General features: G+C 43.9%; 3 protein-coding genes across 15 annotated transcripts; 2 read left to right on the top strand and 1 right to left on the bottom strand.

The window, feature by feature from the left end:
* On the top strand, positions 3,291-4,386 carry LOC8079844. Its single transcript, XM_002442792.2, has one exon. It carries the CDS (start codon positions 3,488-3,490, stop codon positions 4,043-4,045), a length of 558 nt encoding a protein of 185 aa, XP_002442837.1. The 5' UTR covers positions 3,291-3,487; the 3' UTR covers positions 4,046-4,386.
* LOC8073457 (putative HVA22-like protein g) lies at positions 4,434-11,051 on the bottom strand. The gene is made up of 6 exons (XM_002441815.2): positions 10,640-11,051; positions 10,387-10,485; positions 6,908-6,952; positions 6,754-6,817; positions 6,462-6,668; positions 4,434-4,821 (listed from the first exon to the last, which is right to left on the bottom strand). The coding sequence occupies exons 1-6, from the start codon at positions 10,669-10,671 to the stop codon at positions 4,651-4,653; spliced, it is 618 nt and encodes a 205-aa protein (XP_002441860.1). The 5' UTR covers positions 10,672-11,051; the 3' UTR covers positions 4,434-4,650.
* On the top strand, positions 12,580-14,433 carry LOC110429779. 13 transcript variants are annotated; one of them, XR_002446924.1, is made up of 5 exons: positions 12,582-12,758; positions 12,871-13,014; positions 13,492-13,566; positions 13,835-13,968; positions 14,186-14,433. XR_002446924.1 is itself a non-coding variant. In XM_021446335.1 (3 exons), exons 1-3 carry the CDS (start codon positions 12,739-12,741, stop codon positions 14,325-14,327), a joined length of 306 nt encoding a protein of 101 aa, XP_021302010.1. In that variant the 5' UTR covers positions 12,584-12,738; the 3' UTR covers positions 14,328-14,433. The 13 variants fall into 13 exon arrangements, 1 of the variants encoding a protein (XP_021302010.1); XR_002446925.1 differs by having other exon boundaries at positions 12,583-12,758; positions 13,871-13,968; XR_002446931.1 differs by lacking the exon at positions 13,492-13,566 and having other exon boundaries at positions 12,580-12,758; positions 13,835-13,884.

Here is a 14,681-nt window from a genome sequence, read left to right as displayed (position 1 = left end):
TATATATGTTAAAACTTAATCAAAATTAGATAAGTTTGACTTATGAAAAAAAAATAGAACTTAAAACAGATGGAATATGCCCTGTCCTAAACTTCACGTGCGGTACAGTGTTGTAGGGCTATTTGCCTCCAAAGGAGAGAAGAATTTTCTGCATAGTGCACCACTTTGCGAAAGCTCATCCTTAATTCATGATAGACATGGACGAAGCTAGCGGTGGGGCTAGGGGGCCTCTAGCCCCCCTACCGCTGCTGATTCAGTGGAGCTTCTAGTGTTTTTCTTCTAATTTTAGACACAAATTTATAAGGTAGGGTGGGCTGAGACCTTTATTTTTAGATATATTTTGTGAATTGATATATGACTACTTCAAGCTAATATATTTTTTTTCTATTGTGAGAGGTTATAGTAAAGTTAGGTCGATGTAGCAATTTTGTTCAGCCTCTCCTACAATTTTTTCTGGCTTCGTCCCTGATGATAGATATGATATAACTTACCATACAAAATTCCTGATTGTTCTTGATCGATTCCCAAAGAATATATATATATATATCCCAGTGCGCAGTGCTGACTGTTGTTGAGCACAAAAAAACTCCGACGACGTGGACCAAGATTCCGATGCGGATTGCTGAGTCGGACTGATCCCCACCGGGCCCCACCCGCCCCACGGCGCTCGGGCCCACATGAGGCAACTACTGCGACGCAAGGAGGAGAGAAAAATGCGGCGAAATCAGGGCCACATCTCTCCAGCTGCGCCACGTGGCCGGGGGGGGGGGGGGCATTAGGTGGCCTCTCATAGCTAGTTTGTTTTGAAATGTTCTTTGTAGTGGCCCCAAACTTGTGATGGGGATGTCTTTGGTGCATGCATATACAGGCTATTCCATCTCTTGTTTCGATCTCTTGTTTCTGTGGAGATTTGGCCTCGTTTAGTTTACAAAAATTTTAGTTTTTGACTACTGTAGCATTTTTGTTTTTATTTAACAAACATTATCCAATCACGGAGTAACTAGGCTCAAAAGATTCATCTCATAAATTATAGGTAAACTATGTAATTAGTTTTTATTCTTGTCTATATTTAATGCTCCATACATGTGACCACAAAAAATCTTGAAAATTTTTATAAACTAAACAAGGCCAAACGTAGTCGAGAATACATGACCATGCATGCTATATATTATATATTGTTTTCGGTGATCTCGATGTCCTTTTTTATATTTGATTAGTGCTGACTTTGTCGACTTGGACAAGTAACTGTGCCCGCTACGTTTTCGTATGATGCTGTACTTTTATGGCAGCGTTTATAAAGACAAATGCAACAGTGTGTTCTCTTTTCATAATGCATGCATGTGGTTTTAAATATGTTACTAATGGTCACGTCAAATGAAAAGAACGAAGAGAACGCGAAGTTGTCTATATATCCTCAAAACACCAACAACTTTAAAAAGGAATGGCTAGTGTGACAGTGAGTGCGGTGTTCAACATTAGTACCACTCATCAATTATGTTAAGAAAAAACTTGTGTGTTCCCTCCAATTTGGTTTTATGAGGTCAAGTCTTTGGCCAATGAGACTTGTCGTAATGAAATAAAATAAAGCCTTGTAGTTTTGAATGGAGAGAGTATATAATGGAACACCTACATCCTTCTAGGTGAAATTAATTCATAAGGAGTTACTCTATTTGTAAGTACAAAGCTTCAGTTTTACTACATAATGATAAGTTGTTATAATCTCAGACTACCAAGTGTTAATGAAGATTGAAGATTACACTAGCACAATCTAATGACAATCCTTAGCTAACAATCAACCAGTAAAAAAATTATCTATTTGTAAAGGTCTTTGAAATTATATTTTGAGCATTAATTTATCTACCAATACAACAACATATTGTCGAGAGATATATGAAATCCAAATCCATTGATATTTTCTCAAATTATATATACATATAATAATTTAACTAAGCAGGTATTTGGAACAACTCCTCTCTATAAGAAAAAACAGCTTCATCCTTTTTTTTTTCTAGCCAAACATAGCACTATCAACTCCATATGTATCAAAATATAGATCAAGCTCCTAGATCCGTGAAATGGTTAGACACCCTCCATGCATATTCTGAACCAATCGCTTTTTGTTTTCTGTATTATGATACCGTTTTCTATCGAGTTTTTTCAAACATAAAAAGTTATCAGTTTCGGTTGGTTTCACAACTATTTTCAACCATTTTTTGTACTCTTTAATTGCTAAAAAGTAGAAATATCCCGAACTGACCATGTTCATTTTCTATATTATAATTCCATTTTCGATAGTTTAGGATCGTTTTCATCCTTACCTCTTGTCTTCCTCAATAGAAACAGTGAACCTGCAATAGCCAGACTTGTCCCACATCGCCCTATTAAGGTGCCCCACGTGCCTGGCTTAGGGCTCCTTGCGGCCGCCTTGGATGGCCCGGGCGTCGCCACCCAAAAGAGGTGCTATCTGGCAAGGGGATCGCCGAGCATGAACATGTTGTGTCGACGAAAGAGGAAGCAAACATGCCTTCTACCTCACCGCGTGTGGCTAAGGGAGGAAGCAACCCCACATTCTTGTATTTTTGGACCTTGAATAATCTTTTATAACATATGAATTCAAATATACAGCTCTTCTAAACAAGTTTCTAAGAGGCTAGATCCATGCTGGAGTTGCAGCGAGTCTGTTTGCTGATCTAAAAAGTCACGGCTGAAAGTACTAGCAGAAAAATATAACTTAAGATAAGCGAACGGAGCCCGGAGCCCAATAAAAGTTGATGCTTTGGAGTTGTTTTTTTTTTAATCTAAAGCTCCTTCAAACGGACTCTTTGTCGATGAATCTACAAAGCCTCGTCTTGTATTTTCAGACGGAGTACTGTTTTGACTTTTGAAAAGCGCCAGGCAGAATTCAGTTCTAGGGCCTTTTTTTTTGCAAAACAAAAACTATCAGTGCTAGGATTTGTAATTGGGCAAAACTACTTGACGCTGACGAAACCAATATCCGAGTTTCGACTCTCGAAAACAATGGGTGGGAGGAACGGGACGCACAGCCAGGCGCGCGCGCTGACGTGGATCCAATAATTCCCGTGGGCCCCACCCCGCCACCCCGAGCCGCTCGCCGCGCGGTCTGGCAAGGCCGTTTCTGGTTCACTAGCCCCCAAAATTCCGTTCATGTCCTCATCCCCACTCCCGAAACTCACACGCGCTTACAAGCTCCGCGGTCCATGACGTGTGGGCCATCCTGTGCCATTTCGCGGTGTTTTTGGAGGGGCGCTATATACCACACCCGTGCAAAAAGAATCGAGAGAATTTTCTCCTCCTCCTCCTCCTACTCGGCTCGGCTCCTCCAGTCGTCTCCTTCCACTCCCTCCCGTCCTCTGCACCCCACCGTTCCACCAGCGAGCGAGTCTCCTCGTCGACGTCTCCGGCCGCTCGACTCGAGGTCGAGGCACCGTCGCCGCTTGTTTGGTTCGATCCCCCCACCGCTTCTGCTATGCCGCCGGCGCCAGCCGCCGTCGTGCCGGAGCCGCAGAAGCTTTCGCCGTCGCCGACGTCGCAGCAGTGCCGCCGCCGGCCGCGCTCGCCGCTCGCCAACGGCTCAGCCGCCGGCGACTTCGAGCTGCGGCACTGGCGCACGCCCAAGAAGCGCGGCGCGGCGGCGGCGGCGGCGTCGCTGGCGCAGCCGCGGTGGGCGCCGCCGCCCGTGATCGAGATACCCAACGGCGCCGGCAGCGACGGCGACGACAGCAACAGCAGCAGCGGCGGAGGGCACGGGTACACCAGCCTCCGGGACATCCTGTCGTCGCCGGAGTACGCCGCGGCGGGGGGCTCGCCCGGGCCCTGCGGCGGCATCGGCGGCGGCGGGTGCGGCAGCTGCGGGGACATACACATGATCCGGCACCCGCTGGTGAAGCACGCGGCGTACACGTACCTGCAGATGACGCCGTCGGCAAGGGAGGACCCCGGCCGCCGCGGCCGGCGCTGGCGCAGCCCGCTCTGCCGCCTGCTGCTCGGCTGCCTCAGCTTCATCGGAGCGCTCTTCCGGCCTTGATGAGACTCGTGCGCTTCCTGGTTGCAGATTCTCTCTTCCTTGTCATCACCCCTTGCTCTTCCGGTTCTTGTGTGATTAGGATTTTCTTTTTCTTATTAGGATTCTCTTTTTACTTTGCGAGAATTTTATGGGCTTTGCTTGAGGTGAAATTTGTGTAAATAATTTGCTAGGATTAGGCAGAAATGAAAGCTGAGATCATACTAGAAGGAAGAGAAATGATTAATTGCACACTAACAGCATATTATGAGTAGTAGTTGTTAGCTTTGATTCTGTGACGATTTTTCAGTCGTCACGAACTAATGATTGGTGCAATGAATATGATGATAGCAATGATTATATTAGATGAGAAAACAAGAAAACGAAGCAGGCTGCAACAGATTGACGCAAGAAAAAAAACTAACCATTTCTTCTATCATATCACATTCACTTGAACCATACTTGATACAAATCCATGTGTTCTTCACAATTGTGAATGTATTGCTGGATTTTGCTATATGTACTATCCCTTTTTTTTCCCCTCTGCCTTTCTTTGATTGGTTCATTCATTCTATGTACAAACAATCATCATCCCTAAAGTCGCTGCTGTAAGAGTGTCGCAACTCCCTCTAGTAATGCTTGTCGTTGGACCCTCGGCGGGGTTTGGCGCCGATGGCGCCGCGCAGGGCCTCGGCCAGCAAAGCGGCGTCCGGGTTGCTGTCGAAGAGGGGCTCCGGCGGCGGCGATGGTGGCCGGCGCTTGGTCGCGAAGGGGCTCCAGCCGGACTTCTTGTTCCTTAGCTGCGCACCGAACAAAACAAAACAAAACGGAAGAAACCGTTGTCAGTGCCTGTTGCGAGAAAAAACCGTCTGCAGTGCCTCGCAATCAGTGCACCGTGATTCGTGCACGTGGATGCACATGTCCGTTTGGTGGATACGAATACGATGCTGCTGCCTTTACTGTACTAGCTGAACTTTGTACAATTGTATTGTACTCCTACTTGTACAGGTCGGCGTGTACCGACCACGCAACAGCCAGTCGACACGATGTCTACTGATGTCACACAGCTACTAGTAGTGAACAGGTTATTCAGGGCTTCAGGTGGAAATAATTTTCATGCTACAAGATGACAATACATGGGTTTCGATTTCTATATGAATTGATGATGCGCCAAAGAGGCAAAGACCATGCCAGGTCAGATCAGAAAGTAGAGCAGTGAGCTTCCAGTAGTAGTTCATGGCTCATGCCTCATGGGAGCTTAAACCGGGACAATGCAAGGAAGGGAAGGTGAAGGCAACGTTGAAAGAGATGAGCCTGAAAGGGATGAGACAAGAAGGTCAGAGCTGGCCAGGCTAGGATTGGTTTGTGGAAGGGGCTGAGCAAAGGGTCAGATTGTGCTGGCCCTTTGGCTCTTGTGCAGACAAAGTGCACACGTTCTCCGCTTGGGCTGCTATACGGGAGCAGAGCCGGTTAGGCGTCACTATCCGGCGGGCCAGGATTGATGAATGGGAGCAGCGAGAGGCGATAACGCCAGGGGCCGCATGGGCGGCCGAGCAGCTGCTAGCCTGCTATGGCCCAGTTTGAGGTCGGGGAGTATTGCTCCGGGGCCGCATGCAAGCCCCTGGCAGTATTGCTCCGGGAAAAAAAAGCAAAGCCCCTGGCAGATGGCAGGCACTGGGCACAGGCGGATTGGATAATGCTGCTGTCTGCTTGTCAGAGTGGGGCTGTGAGAGGGAAACAAAGCGGGGAGTGAGTTGGCAGGGTTGGGGCCTTGGGGGAGCTGGGCTTTCAGTGTTGGCTACAGTTTGTTTGATGCCAGTAGAAGTTTCTTCAGATATGCCAAACAAGGAGTGTCATGGTATGTCCCCATAACAAAAAGCTTGGCCACAAATGAGTGGGAGCCCGTTGGTGATGTTTCGGTGATAAAAGCAGAAATCAAGCAGACTTCTTTGGACTAGGTACAGAGACTGGACATGAGTTTATCATGACCAGCACAAACAGCTAATCACTGGTAAAATGTATAACTGCAAGTAAAATGCAGTTTCTGACTGACAATTCAGCAAAATGAAAGTTGCTGGAACAGCCTTTCTTAATTGTACAAAATTGGACCAGTAAAAAAAACAACTAACAATGACTATACACGTGAAGTATAGGTCTACTAAACTTAATAGTAACCATACTGCAGATGCATTGGATATGAACTTTACCAAGAAAAGACAAATTCATATGTATGAGAAATTTATGATCGATGGTTTTCAGGAAAAAAAATAACCAATAGAAATATAGCGCAATATCAGACAAACAATTAGTGATGACTGCTGAAATTCAACTGCATGCAGAAATTTAGTCAAGAATGGAACATACCATGTGTGAGCAACGAGCAAACATATAATACAGTGCATGCTATACTGAGTAGGTCAGATGGAGAAATTGCCATTACCTCTGCATTGGATCCTTCAGGTTTCTCAGATATAACATAACGGAGGACATCCATGAAGAAGGCTGTTCCTTTATCCGCAAAATTCTTCATGTAGAAGGAAATTAGCTGCCCAGATTTCGCCCTAAGATGGAGCAATCTCTGCTCGATGTTCGGTTCATATTGCATAACTATGGGGCGAAGAAAGGTGTCATATACAACATCACTTCCCTGAAAATGAACTAAGTTAAAGCAAACTTCAACCCAAACAAATGCGTGCACCGAAAAATATAAAGTCTGAGAAACAAATATGTACCTTAGTTTTGGGGTACCACAGGTAGACAAAGAAAGCTAGCTTCATTTCTGAATACATTGGCATCCTGGAGTAAATACAGCAGGACAGATATGCATCAACAAGCAGTAGGTTTGAAACTACGAAAGAATCAGCAGGCAACAAGAATAGGACTCACCAAGAGATCACGCTCTCAACAGCTATCACCATGGCCACGATAATCCTGAAACACTCACAAACAGGACAATTCAGCCAGTTTGATAGTGATACTTGAACACAATCTGAACAAAGTACTAGTTATTGTCCTAGGAAAGAACTGAAGCAATCTTAAACTTATACAAAGGTGAAGCACTAGCTGCGTGTAAAACAAGAAACAAACATGACGTTGTATATCTTACAAAGGGAGAAAGAGAAGGGAGGAAGAGCCCTGCACAAGAACAACTCCCGTACCCCACAAAAGGGAGGGATGAACAAAAGTTGGAGGATTACAAAAACACAATCACCTGGTAAAACGTAAATCAATTCAAGCGAAATTAAGCAACTCATGTTCCACTGAATCTTTCTTTAGTAGAAAATGTTCTTATGTTCAATTTAATCATTTTGACCATTTAGAAAACACAGCATCACTATTGACTATGAATACTAAGTATGAATACCTCATTCCGCAAAAGACTGCCATGAAACAAATCCCCCCTTCAAGTATATGGTAATGTTTTTTCACATTTAACTGGAACTTAACATCCTATCCCAAATGCTATGTTAAAGCATGCGACGGTGGTTTAACCACCCCAACAGGTATACATTCGATATAAAAAACAGCTTATAATAAACTGTTTTCCTGAGTTGTTAAAAAAGAGGGTCCCAAACTGTAAAAGGAAACTGCCAATATTTGCAACTCCAATCAATGTTTCACTGTATCAGAAATCCATGCCACTCTAACAAATCGAACAACATAACTCTTGTCCAATTCAAACTGGTCCAGTAAGAGATAATGCTGCGGATACCTACTGATTCGAATTATACCAAAATCATCAATGACAGATATAGAAATGGGAAATACTTATATGGCCACACACAAGCATTTCGTGCATGTGCACAAAGCTGCTCCCTCCGAAGGTGGCTGCTGCATCACCCGTGTGGGCTGTAGCTCGATCACAAATATTGGCATGCTGTAATGTCTCTGGTTCCCGGTGATAGTGCATCTGATGGAGAGAAAGCCTACTGTATCTGCTCTATCTGATGGGTTGTGTCTTAGTCCCAGAAGGACAGAAGGAACATTCCTTGAGTCAGTCAAGTAAGGATTTTTGCTCACACGAACTGTCATGATAAATACTCATCTTGGCACGATGATAGCTGCACGTCCACCTGTTTACATGCTTTGGGGTTTTGTTTTAATGTTATATCTATGTTCTGGAAGAAGCCTGACAACTGGTTTCTCGACCATCAGTTTAAGACAGTGTCTACTATCGGGTCAAGAATTCAATGCAGTGCAATTCTGGAGTGCAGTAGGAGCCAAGCACCTTATCTCTGGAGATGCAGTGTCAACTTTTGGCTTCTCACTAGGGATACCAAGTCTGCAATCCATAGGAAGCTTCTTATCTCTTTCTTTGATCGCTCCATGGTATAGTCTACGGTGGATTAGGTAAGCCAACATTTGCAACATTTCTTAGGATGACTTTGAATTGGTCTCTCATTGGTCAACTAACTTAGTTTAAAAACCTTCCATTTTAGTTGGTCAATGACCAAGCCTAGTCATGCTCAAGTCTGATTACAGAGGTAAAATAACATCTCAGGACAAATTCATCTTGCCAACAAAATCAATCTTCTTATGTAAGAGATAGTGAGATAAATAACTAAACAATCAAATTGGCATTATTAACAAGTTAATAGATTTTATGAGCTTGTAGTCTATTTTTTGGAAAACTATGCTGGTCATTCAATAGTCAGTAAGGTGTGTACCATGACACAAACAAAATAACACAGTTTCTACTTTCTAGTATTGTAGCGCATATATGCAACTAATTCAATGCTTGTTTTTTGGATCACACATTTCCCATGTATCGAAAGTACAATAACATGGACAATTTGAAATGCTGGATGTAAAATGCATTGTCCAATAGTAATTAATTCGCTAAGCGACTTTGAGTAGGTTACAATGGCAGGTGATAAGTTCAACAGCTTGTGCCTTTGAGGCTTTAACAAACAAGATAGAGAAAAAGAAATAAATGCTTCAATTTTATGTCTATGATGCATTGCTATGAGTCCAAACTATGAAAGGGCATATATGGCAATTCAACCCTCAAATTTATATGAGGATGCATAGGAAATGTAGCTATCTGCACTCCTAGGGTAAGTGACATTCATATTACTTCTTATCACCATATGTCTTGTGATGTGTGCATCCACTAAGTAATGACTACCAATTCTATTGGATTTGAACATTAAATGGAATCAGAGTCTTCGTAGTAGGAAAGTAAAAAGGGAAGATAAGGGTCATTTACATATAACATAAATTAAACATGCCTCCACATACTACAAGCTAAGAGGGTGGGCAAATTTACATTCTTGCAACCAAAATTATGTGCAGTTCTAGTGGAATGGCTGGAACCGCTCGTGAGGCATGTGAAATAGAAGGGACTTGAAAACTCATGAGGCAAGCAAATTCTGGCAGTAATAAATTTTGTCAAAACATGAAATAGTCAATAGGCAAGATCACCATCATAATAATTAGTAACCACCAAATCAGATACGACGTAAAACCGTTAAGTTATAACTAGTGGCAATAACATCCGGATATTTTTCCGGCACTTGCCCCCAAGTCATTGATTACACGCAAACCCTGCTCCAAGCCTCCAATCCAGAGCGTCGGTCATAACAGACAAAACTCCCACCAAAAGCAGATTTGTAGTAACAATTTGCAGTTTTCGCGGCTAAATTTCAGGTGGTAGAGGGCAGGAACCTAAAATTGGATCATAACTTGCCCAATTTTATCAATCCTAAAATAGCACAGAGCTGGCAATCATCATTGACAATAAGGGAATAAGGATGAGGAATGGGCAAGACCCCCTGACCGACGCTGCTTTTTTGGTGGAATGCAGGATTGATGTGTCATGATCCAGTCGTCCACCTAACATCCAACTATTAACGCACCACGACCAACATATAATACTGCTAGCTTGTAATTGAAGAACTAAAGGGAGGCAGAAATAAAGCGGGCACAATCATTTCGCATGAGCTTTTTGCCTAGAGAGAACCATTTTTTTTATACATATAAAAAAAAGCAGTCCATGTAATGTTATGTTATTATTAGGGAGGCAAAAGGTTAAAAAGGTTGGGGGAACTAAAGTCGGCATCATGATACTTCATAAAAATCACGTTATCCAAGTAAGCAAGTCCTGAATCTCACGCTACATCAGAAAAAGGGTAAAGGAAAAAAAAAGCACGGCCTCACACGACACAGTTGCCAGTTGGTAATGGCAACACACAAGCCGCGGCAGGCTGATGAGCAGACGAGACGATTCGGGAGCAACAAGAGCAAATCATTAGGCTCACGGAATGGTTTTTGAACAGAAGAATCCTTGTTGCGATTGGTCGCTTGCCCCGAGGGGACAAGGGAGGGGAGGGACATGGAGGGAGGGAGGGAGTCGGACGACGCACCAGTACTGGCACCAGAAGCGGAGCATGTGAGCGTCGTTGGGGCGCGTCTCGACCGTCTTGAAGCACTCGAACGCCGGCATGGCGTAGCCGAACAGGAGCCTGCATTCATGCGGTGCGCGCTTCCGGAATCAGCACGGGTCGAACGATTCGATGACCAAAACGGCAGTAGAGAGCGCGGCACATTCGTTCGTCGGGCGGAAACCGGAAGGGAGAGGTTTCGCGTGCGAGGGGTGGGGTGGGGGGACGGACTTACAGCAGGATCTTGGAGAGGAGCTCCCCCAACATGTCGCCCGGCCGCGTCGGAAATGCCTGCGGGGTGCGGCAGCGGATCGCCGGAGGTCCCCGGCCCGCCTCGCGTCGTCCCTCCCTCGAAGCCGCCCGCCCTGCTGGTGGCGGAGGTGGAATGGGGTAGTCGTGTCAGCCAGTCCCGTGGTGCGGTGGCGGCGGGATGGAGGTGGAGCCGGGGTGGAGGAGGCGGAGAAGGAAGGAAGGGAAGGGAGGCGGTGGCTTTGGGGGTGGGGGGGAAGGGAAGAAGACGACTGCGGTGCGGTGCGGTGCGACCGAACTGGCGGCGAGATGGAGGGGAGAAGGAGATTTCAATCGAGGCAGTTGCAGTTGCAGTTGCCGAGTGGGGTTGGACCGTTCCAGCGGCGTGGCGGTGGGGGTCGTGGCGTGGGGAGGAGGAGTAGGCGACTAGTTGGTTGGACGGACCACCACGACGAGGACGAGGACGAGGAGGCGACCGACCCACACGGTGGCTGCGCGGTGGGGCCCGGAGCGGTATCTCCCGTCCGTCATGCTAGTTCCAGAAATTTTTGCAAAATTTTTCATATTCCCCGTCACATCGAATCTTTAGACGTATGTATGAAGTATTAAATATAGACGAAAATAAAAACTAATTATATAGTTTAGTCGAAATTGACGAGACGAATCTTTTGAGCCTAGTTAGTCCATGATTGGATAATATTTGTCAAATACAAACGAAAGTGCTACAGTGTCAATTTCCCAAAATTTTTCGGAACTAAACAAGGCTCGACGAGTTCGCTTCACGGCATCAGGTGGCTGATTCGGTGGGGCCAGGGACGGGGCCCAGCCATGGAGAGGGGTGTTGGTAGCGTGTGGGTGTGCCGGTGGGTGGCTTTACGCTTTTTGTGAACGAAGAGAGGGACAACAAGTTCCCGTGTTGCCCACAAACTCCACCGAAGCTTCAGCTATCAGCACTTCAGCAGCTCGGAAGAAGAAGAAGAAGAAGAAATTGGTGTGCCCGGCACCACCATGTGCTCAATGCGTCTTTGTGCCCAATGCGTGAGTTTAACCCCTATCTTATATTAAATATTTAGAATATATATGAAGTATTAAATATAGATTATTTACGAAGCTAAAAATATAGTTGAAGAGTAATTTACAAGACGAAACTTTTAATCTCCATAATTAAACACTAATTACTAAATAAAACGAAAATGCTACAATATATATTAAATTTTAACACCCTCGACTAAACACCCTCTTTCCGCTATGGGCTGGCATACGTACGCATTGGTTTTACCAGTTCATCGTCCGTGACCGTGAGGAACGCGTAGGCACGTCACGTGTGGAAAAGTGTACTACGCTGCAGAGCAGAGCAAAGACGACCTGGGGCTGGCTGGATGGGAAGAAAAAAATGGATGCAACTGTATCGGGAAGGAGAGTTTGAATAATTATTACGCGGTCAACTTTCTCAACAAAAAAAAATGTCGTCGTGGATGATGGAGACATGGAGTACGTAAGTTAGTGTTATCAAGTCCCTAACTACCCAGGTCAAGATTTTTTTCCCCCTTGTAAATTGGTTGGTTTCAATTTTTTTTATTTGAATGCGATAATATATACTCACTCGGTACTAAAAAAATTAAAATTGTTTTGGATAAAACTTATGTCAAACATTGAGAATATAAATCATTAATAAATTTTAAAATCTCGAGCTTGGAAATGTAAAACCATATATATAGATTTAGTTTGAGAAATACTTCCATAAAAATATAGATATACCACTTTTTGATAAATGCTTTTATAAAACTAAATAGTCAAAGTTATGCTTTAAATGCATCCAATATCACTACAAGAAATATCCTTATACATGACGGTTTAGATATGCCGTTATAAGAAATTGTCATAAAAAGCTTTACTCTATGACGTTTTGTGTCCATGAGAAAAAAAAAAGAAAAAAAAGCCCCACTCACCTTATCCCCTCCCGCACTCCCTGAGACCCACCTCCTCTCAACACAGCCGCAGCACACCACTTGAAGCCGCCGTCGCCCTCTGCCTCCACCAGGAGATCTGGGGCCGGTGAAGCCCACGAGCACCAGCACCCCTCCCATGGCTGCCATCTGCCCTAGGTTCGCCTCTCCCCCTCCCCCTCCCCCTCCCTCTCCCCCCTCCTCTTCTCCCATAGCACGAGCGCGGTCTCCAGAGCTCCAGCCCTTCCCTAATTTGCCGCACCCGCTCCAGAGTTGGCTCCGACCCCGTCGTGCCCGCCCAACTTCACCCCCGGCACTGGCTCCACCCCAGCGACGGAGCCCCGTCGCACCTGCTCCGGCTGCGATCTAGCACGTTGACGTCCGGATCTGTAGCGGTGAGCACTCATAACACCAGGTATGCCCCCTTCTCTTCCCTTCCTTTTGTGTAAAATTGAGCATTGGAACCCTAATTTAAGCTATATGGCTTCTGTAGATCTAAACCCAAGTGTATGCTTGTTTGATATGTGGATTAATAGAAACTGTGGATTTTAGACAAAGTAAGATAATGTATGAATGCTCAGGAACACCAATGCATTTGTGTTTCAATGTATCGTATTGTAATGGAGGGAGTTTGTAAATTAAGGCATCCATGTGAAAAACTCAGACTTGCAGGTGGAATGCATGAATTTTATATGTAGTGGTTAAGTGAACAAAAATTGCACAAACTGGAAATTACAATGTAGAACTTTCATAGTCACTAAATATTCAGAAACCCCTGTTATTTGTGGAGGCATTTTTTTTGTTATTATCACTAAATATTTTTGTTATGGTTAGATATTTTTTCAGTTACATTTCAAAAACCCTTGTTATTTGTGGAGGCATTTTTTCTTAGTGTGCAGCCAAATCTCAGTAGAAGGCATTACCAATAAGAGAAAATAGGGAGATAATGGAGCTTCAAAATTTAAAGGTTAGAACGTTTTTCACATCGATCAATGAATGTTGATTAGTTACTAAATTCAAGTACCTAAAGTTATGCAACTAAAAAACCCATTACATAAAAAATGAGTTTGGTGGACAGTTACATGCTACTGAAATATTTGTGCATGTTCTCAGCAACAACAGTATTGACTTATGATGTTTCATCCAAAGGTCATCCATTTTCATAGTCACTAAATTAAATATGCATATCAAAATCCCACAAAACCGTGCTTTCTGAATTCGGTATAAATGTGCAGATCATGACAAGCTACTAATGCTGGTTGCAATTTTAGCTAGCAAGCTACAGGTATATATCTCCATTTTCTTGGGAGTGAGTTTGGTGGACAACATTTGATAGGTTTCCAGCTTGCAAGTGAAAGTTCAAGAACAAGTAATTTTTGTAACTCCATGTATTTCAACATGTTTTGGTTATGTTTCCAGCTTTGACTCTCAATATGCTCCTATCTTCTTCATATTAAGTTGACAATCTTCAAATAAATATCAGTTGTGATGTAGAAGTTTTAACTTGGCAAAAGACCCTTGCATTTTTTTCAAAGATAGTACCTTTGCACATGTGAGTTTTATTACTAATCAAGTATTCATTGCAGATATTTGATGAGGCTATCTATGAATTGCGGCAAGAGGATCAAGGTGCTCATGGTGGCTATTTTCATTAGTCATGAAAGATTTTGTTGTGCGAGCAAATCATACGAGTTATGTGTTGTACAAGCCAACATCTTAGTTTTGTAGATACTTGAGTGTGGCTTGGTTATTGCCTTAGTATTTCGTGTGAAATATTGTACAAGTACAAATGTTGATAGTTTCAATGAAAATGATGGCCAATATTTGTCAATTATGAGCTTTGTTCCAGTTTATGTGTGTTGACATGGCAGTAAAAACATGACGGTTTAGTTCATCACCATAGTCTCTTCCTATAGTTGCCCTCTGGTTTGTCCATGACGATCAAAAAACAAACCCGTGATGTTCTATTTTGGTCCAAATAATGTATGACGAGGAATAGATGACGTTCCTATGGACCGTCACAGATAGTTAACTGTGACGGATTTTCGCTTGTCCATGACAGAATTAAATCGTCATGTATAA

This window comes from Sorghum bicolor, chromosome 8, assembly GCF_000003195.3.
Source record: "Sorghum bicolor cultivar BTx623 chromosome 8, Sorghum_bicolor_NCBIv3, whole genome shotgun sequence".
NCBI classification, from domain to species: domain Eukaryota; kingdom Viridiplantae; phylum Streptophyta; class Magnoliopsida; order Poales; family Poaceae; genus Sorghum; species Sorghum bicolor.
Note: the sequence above shows the minus strand (reverse complement) of the source record. Positions and strands in the feature narration are given on the sequence as shown.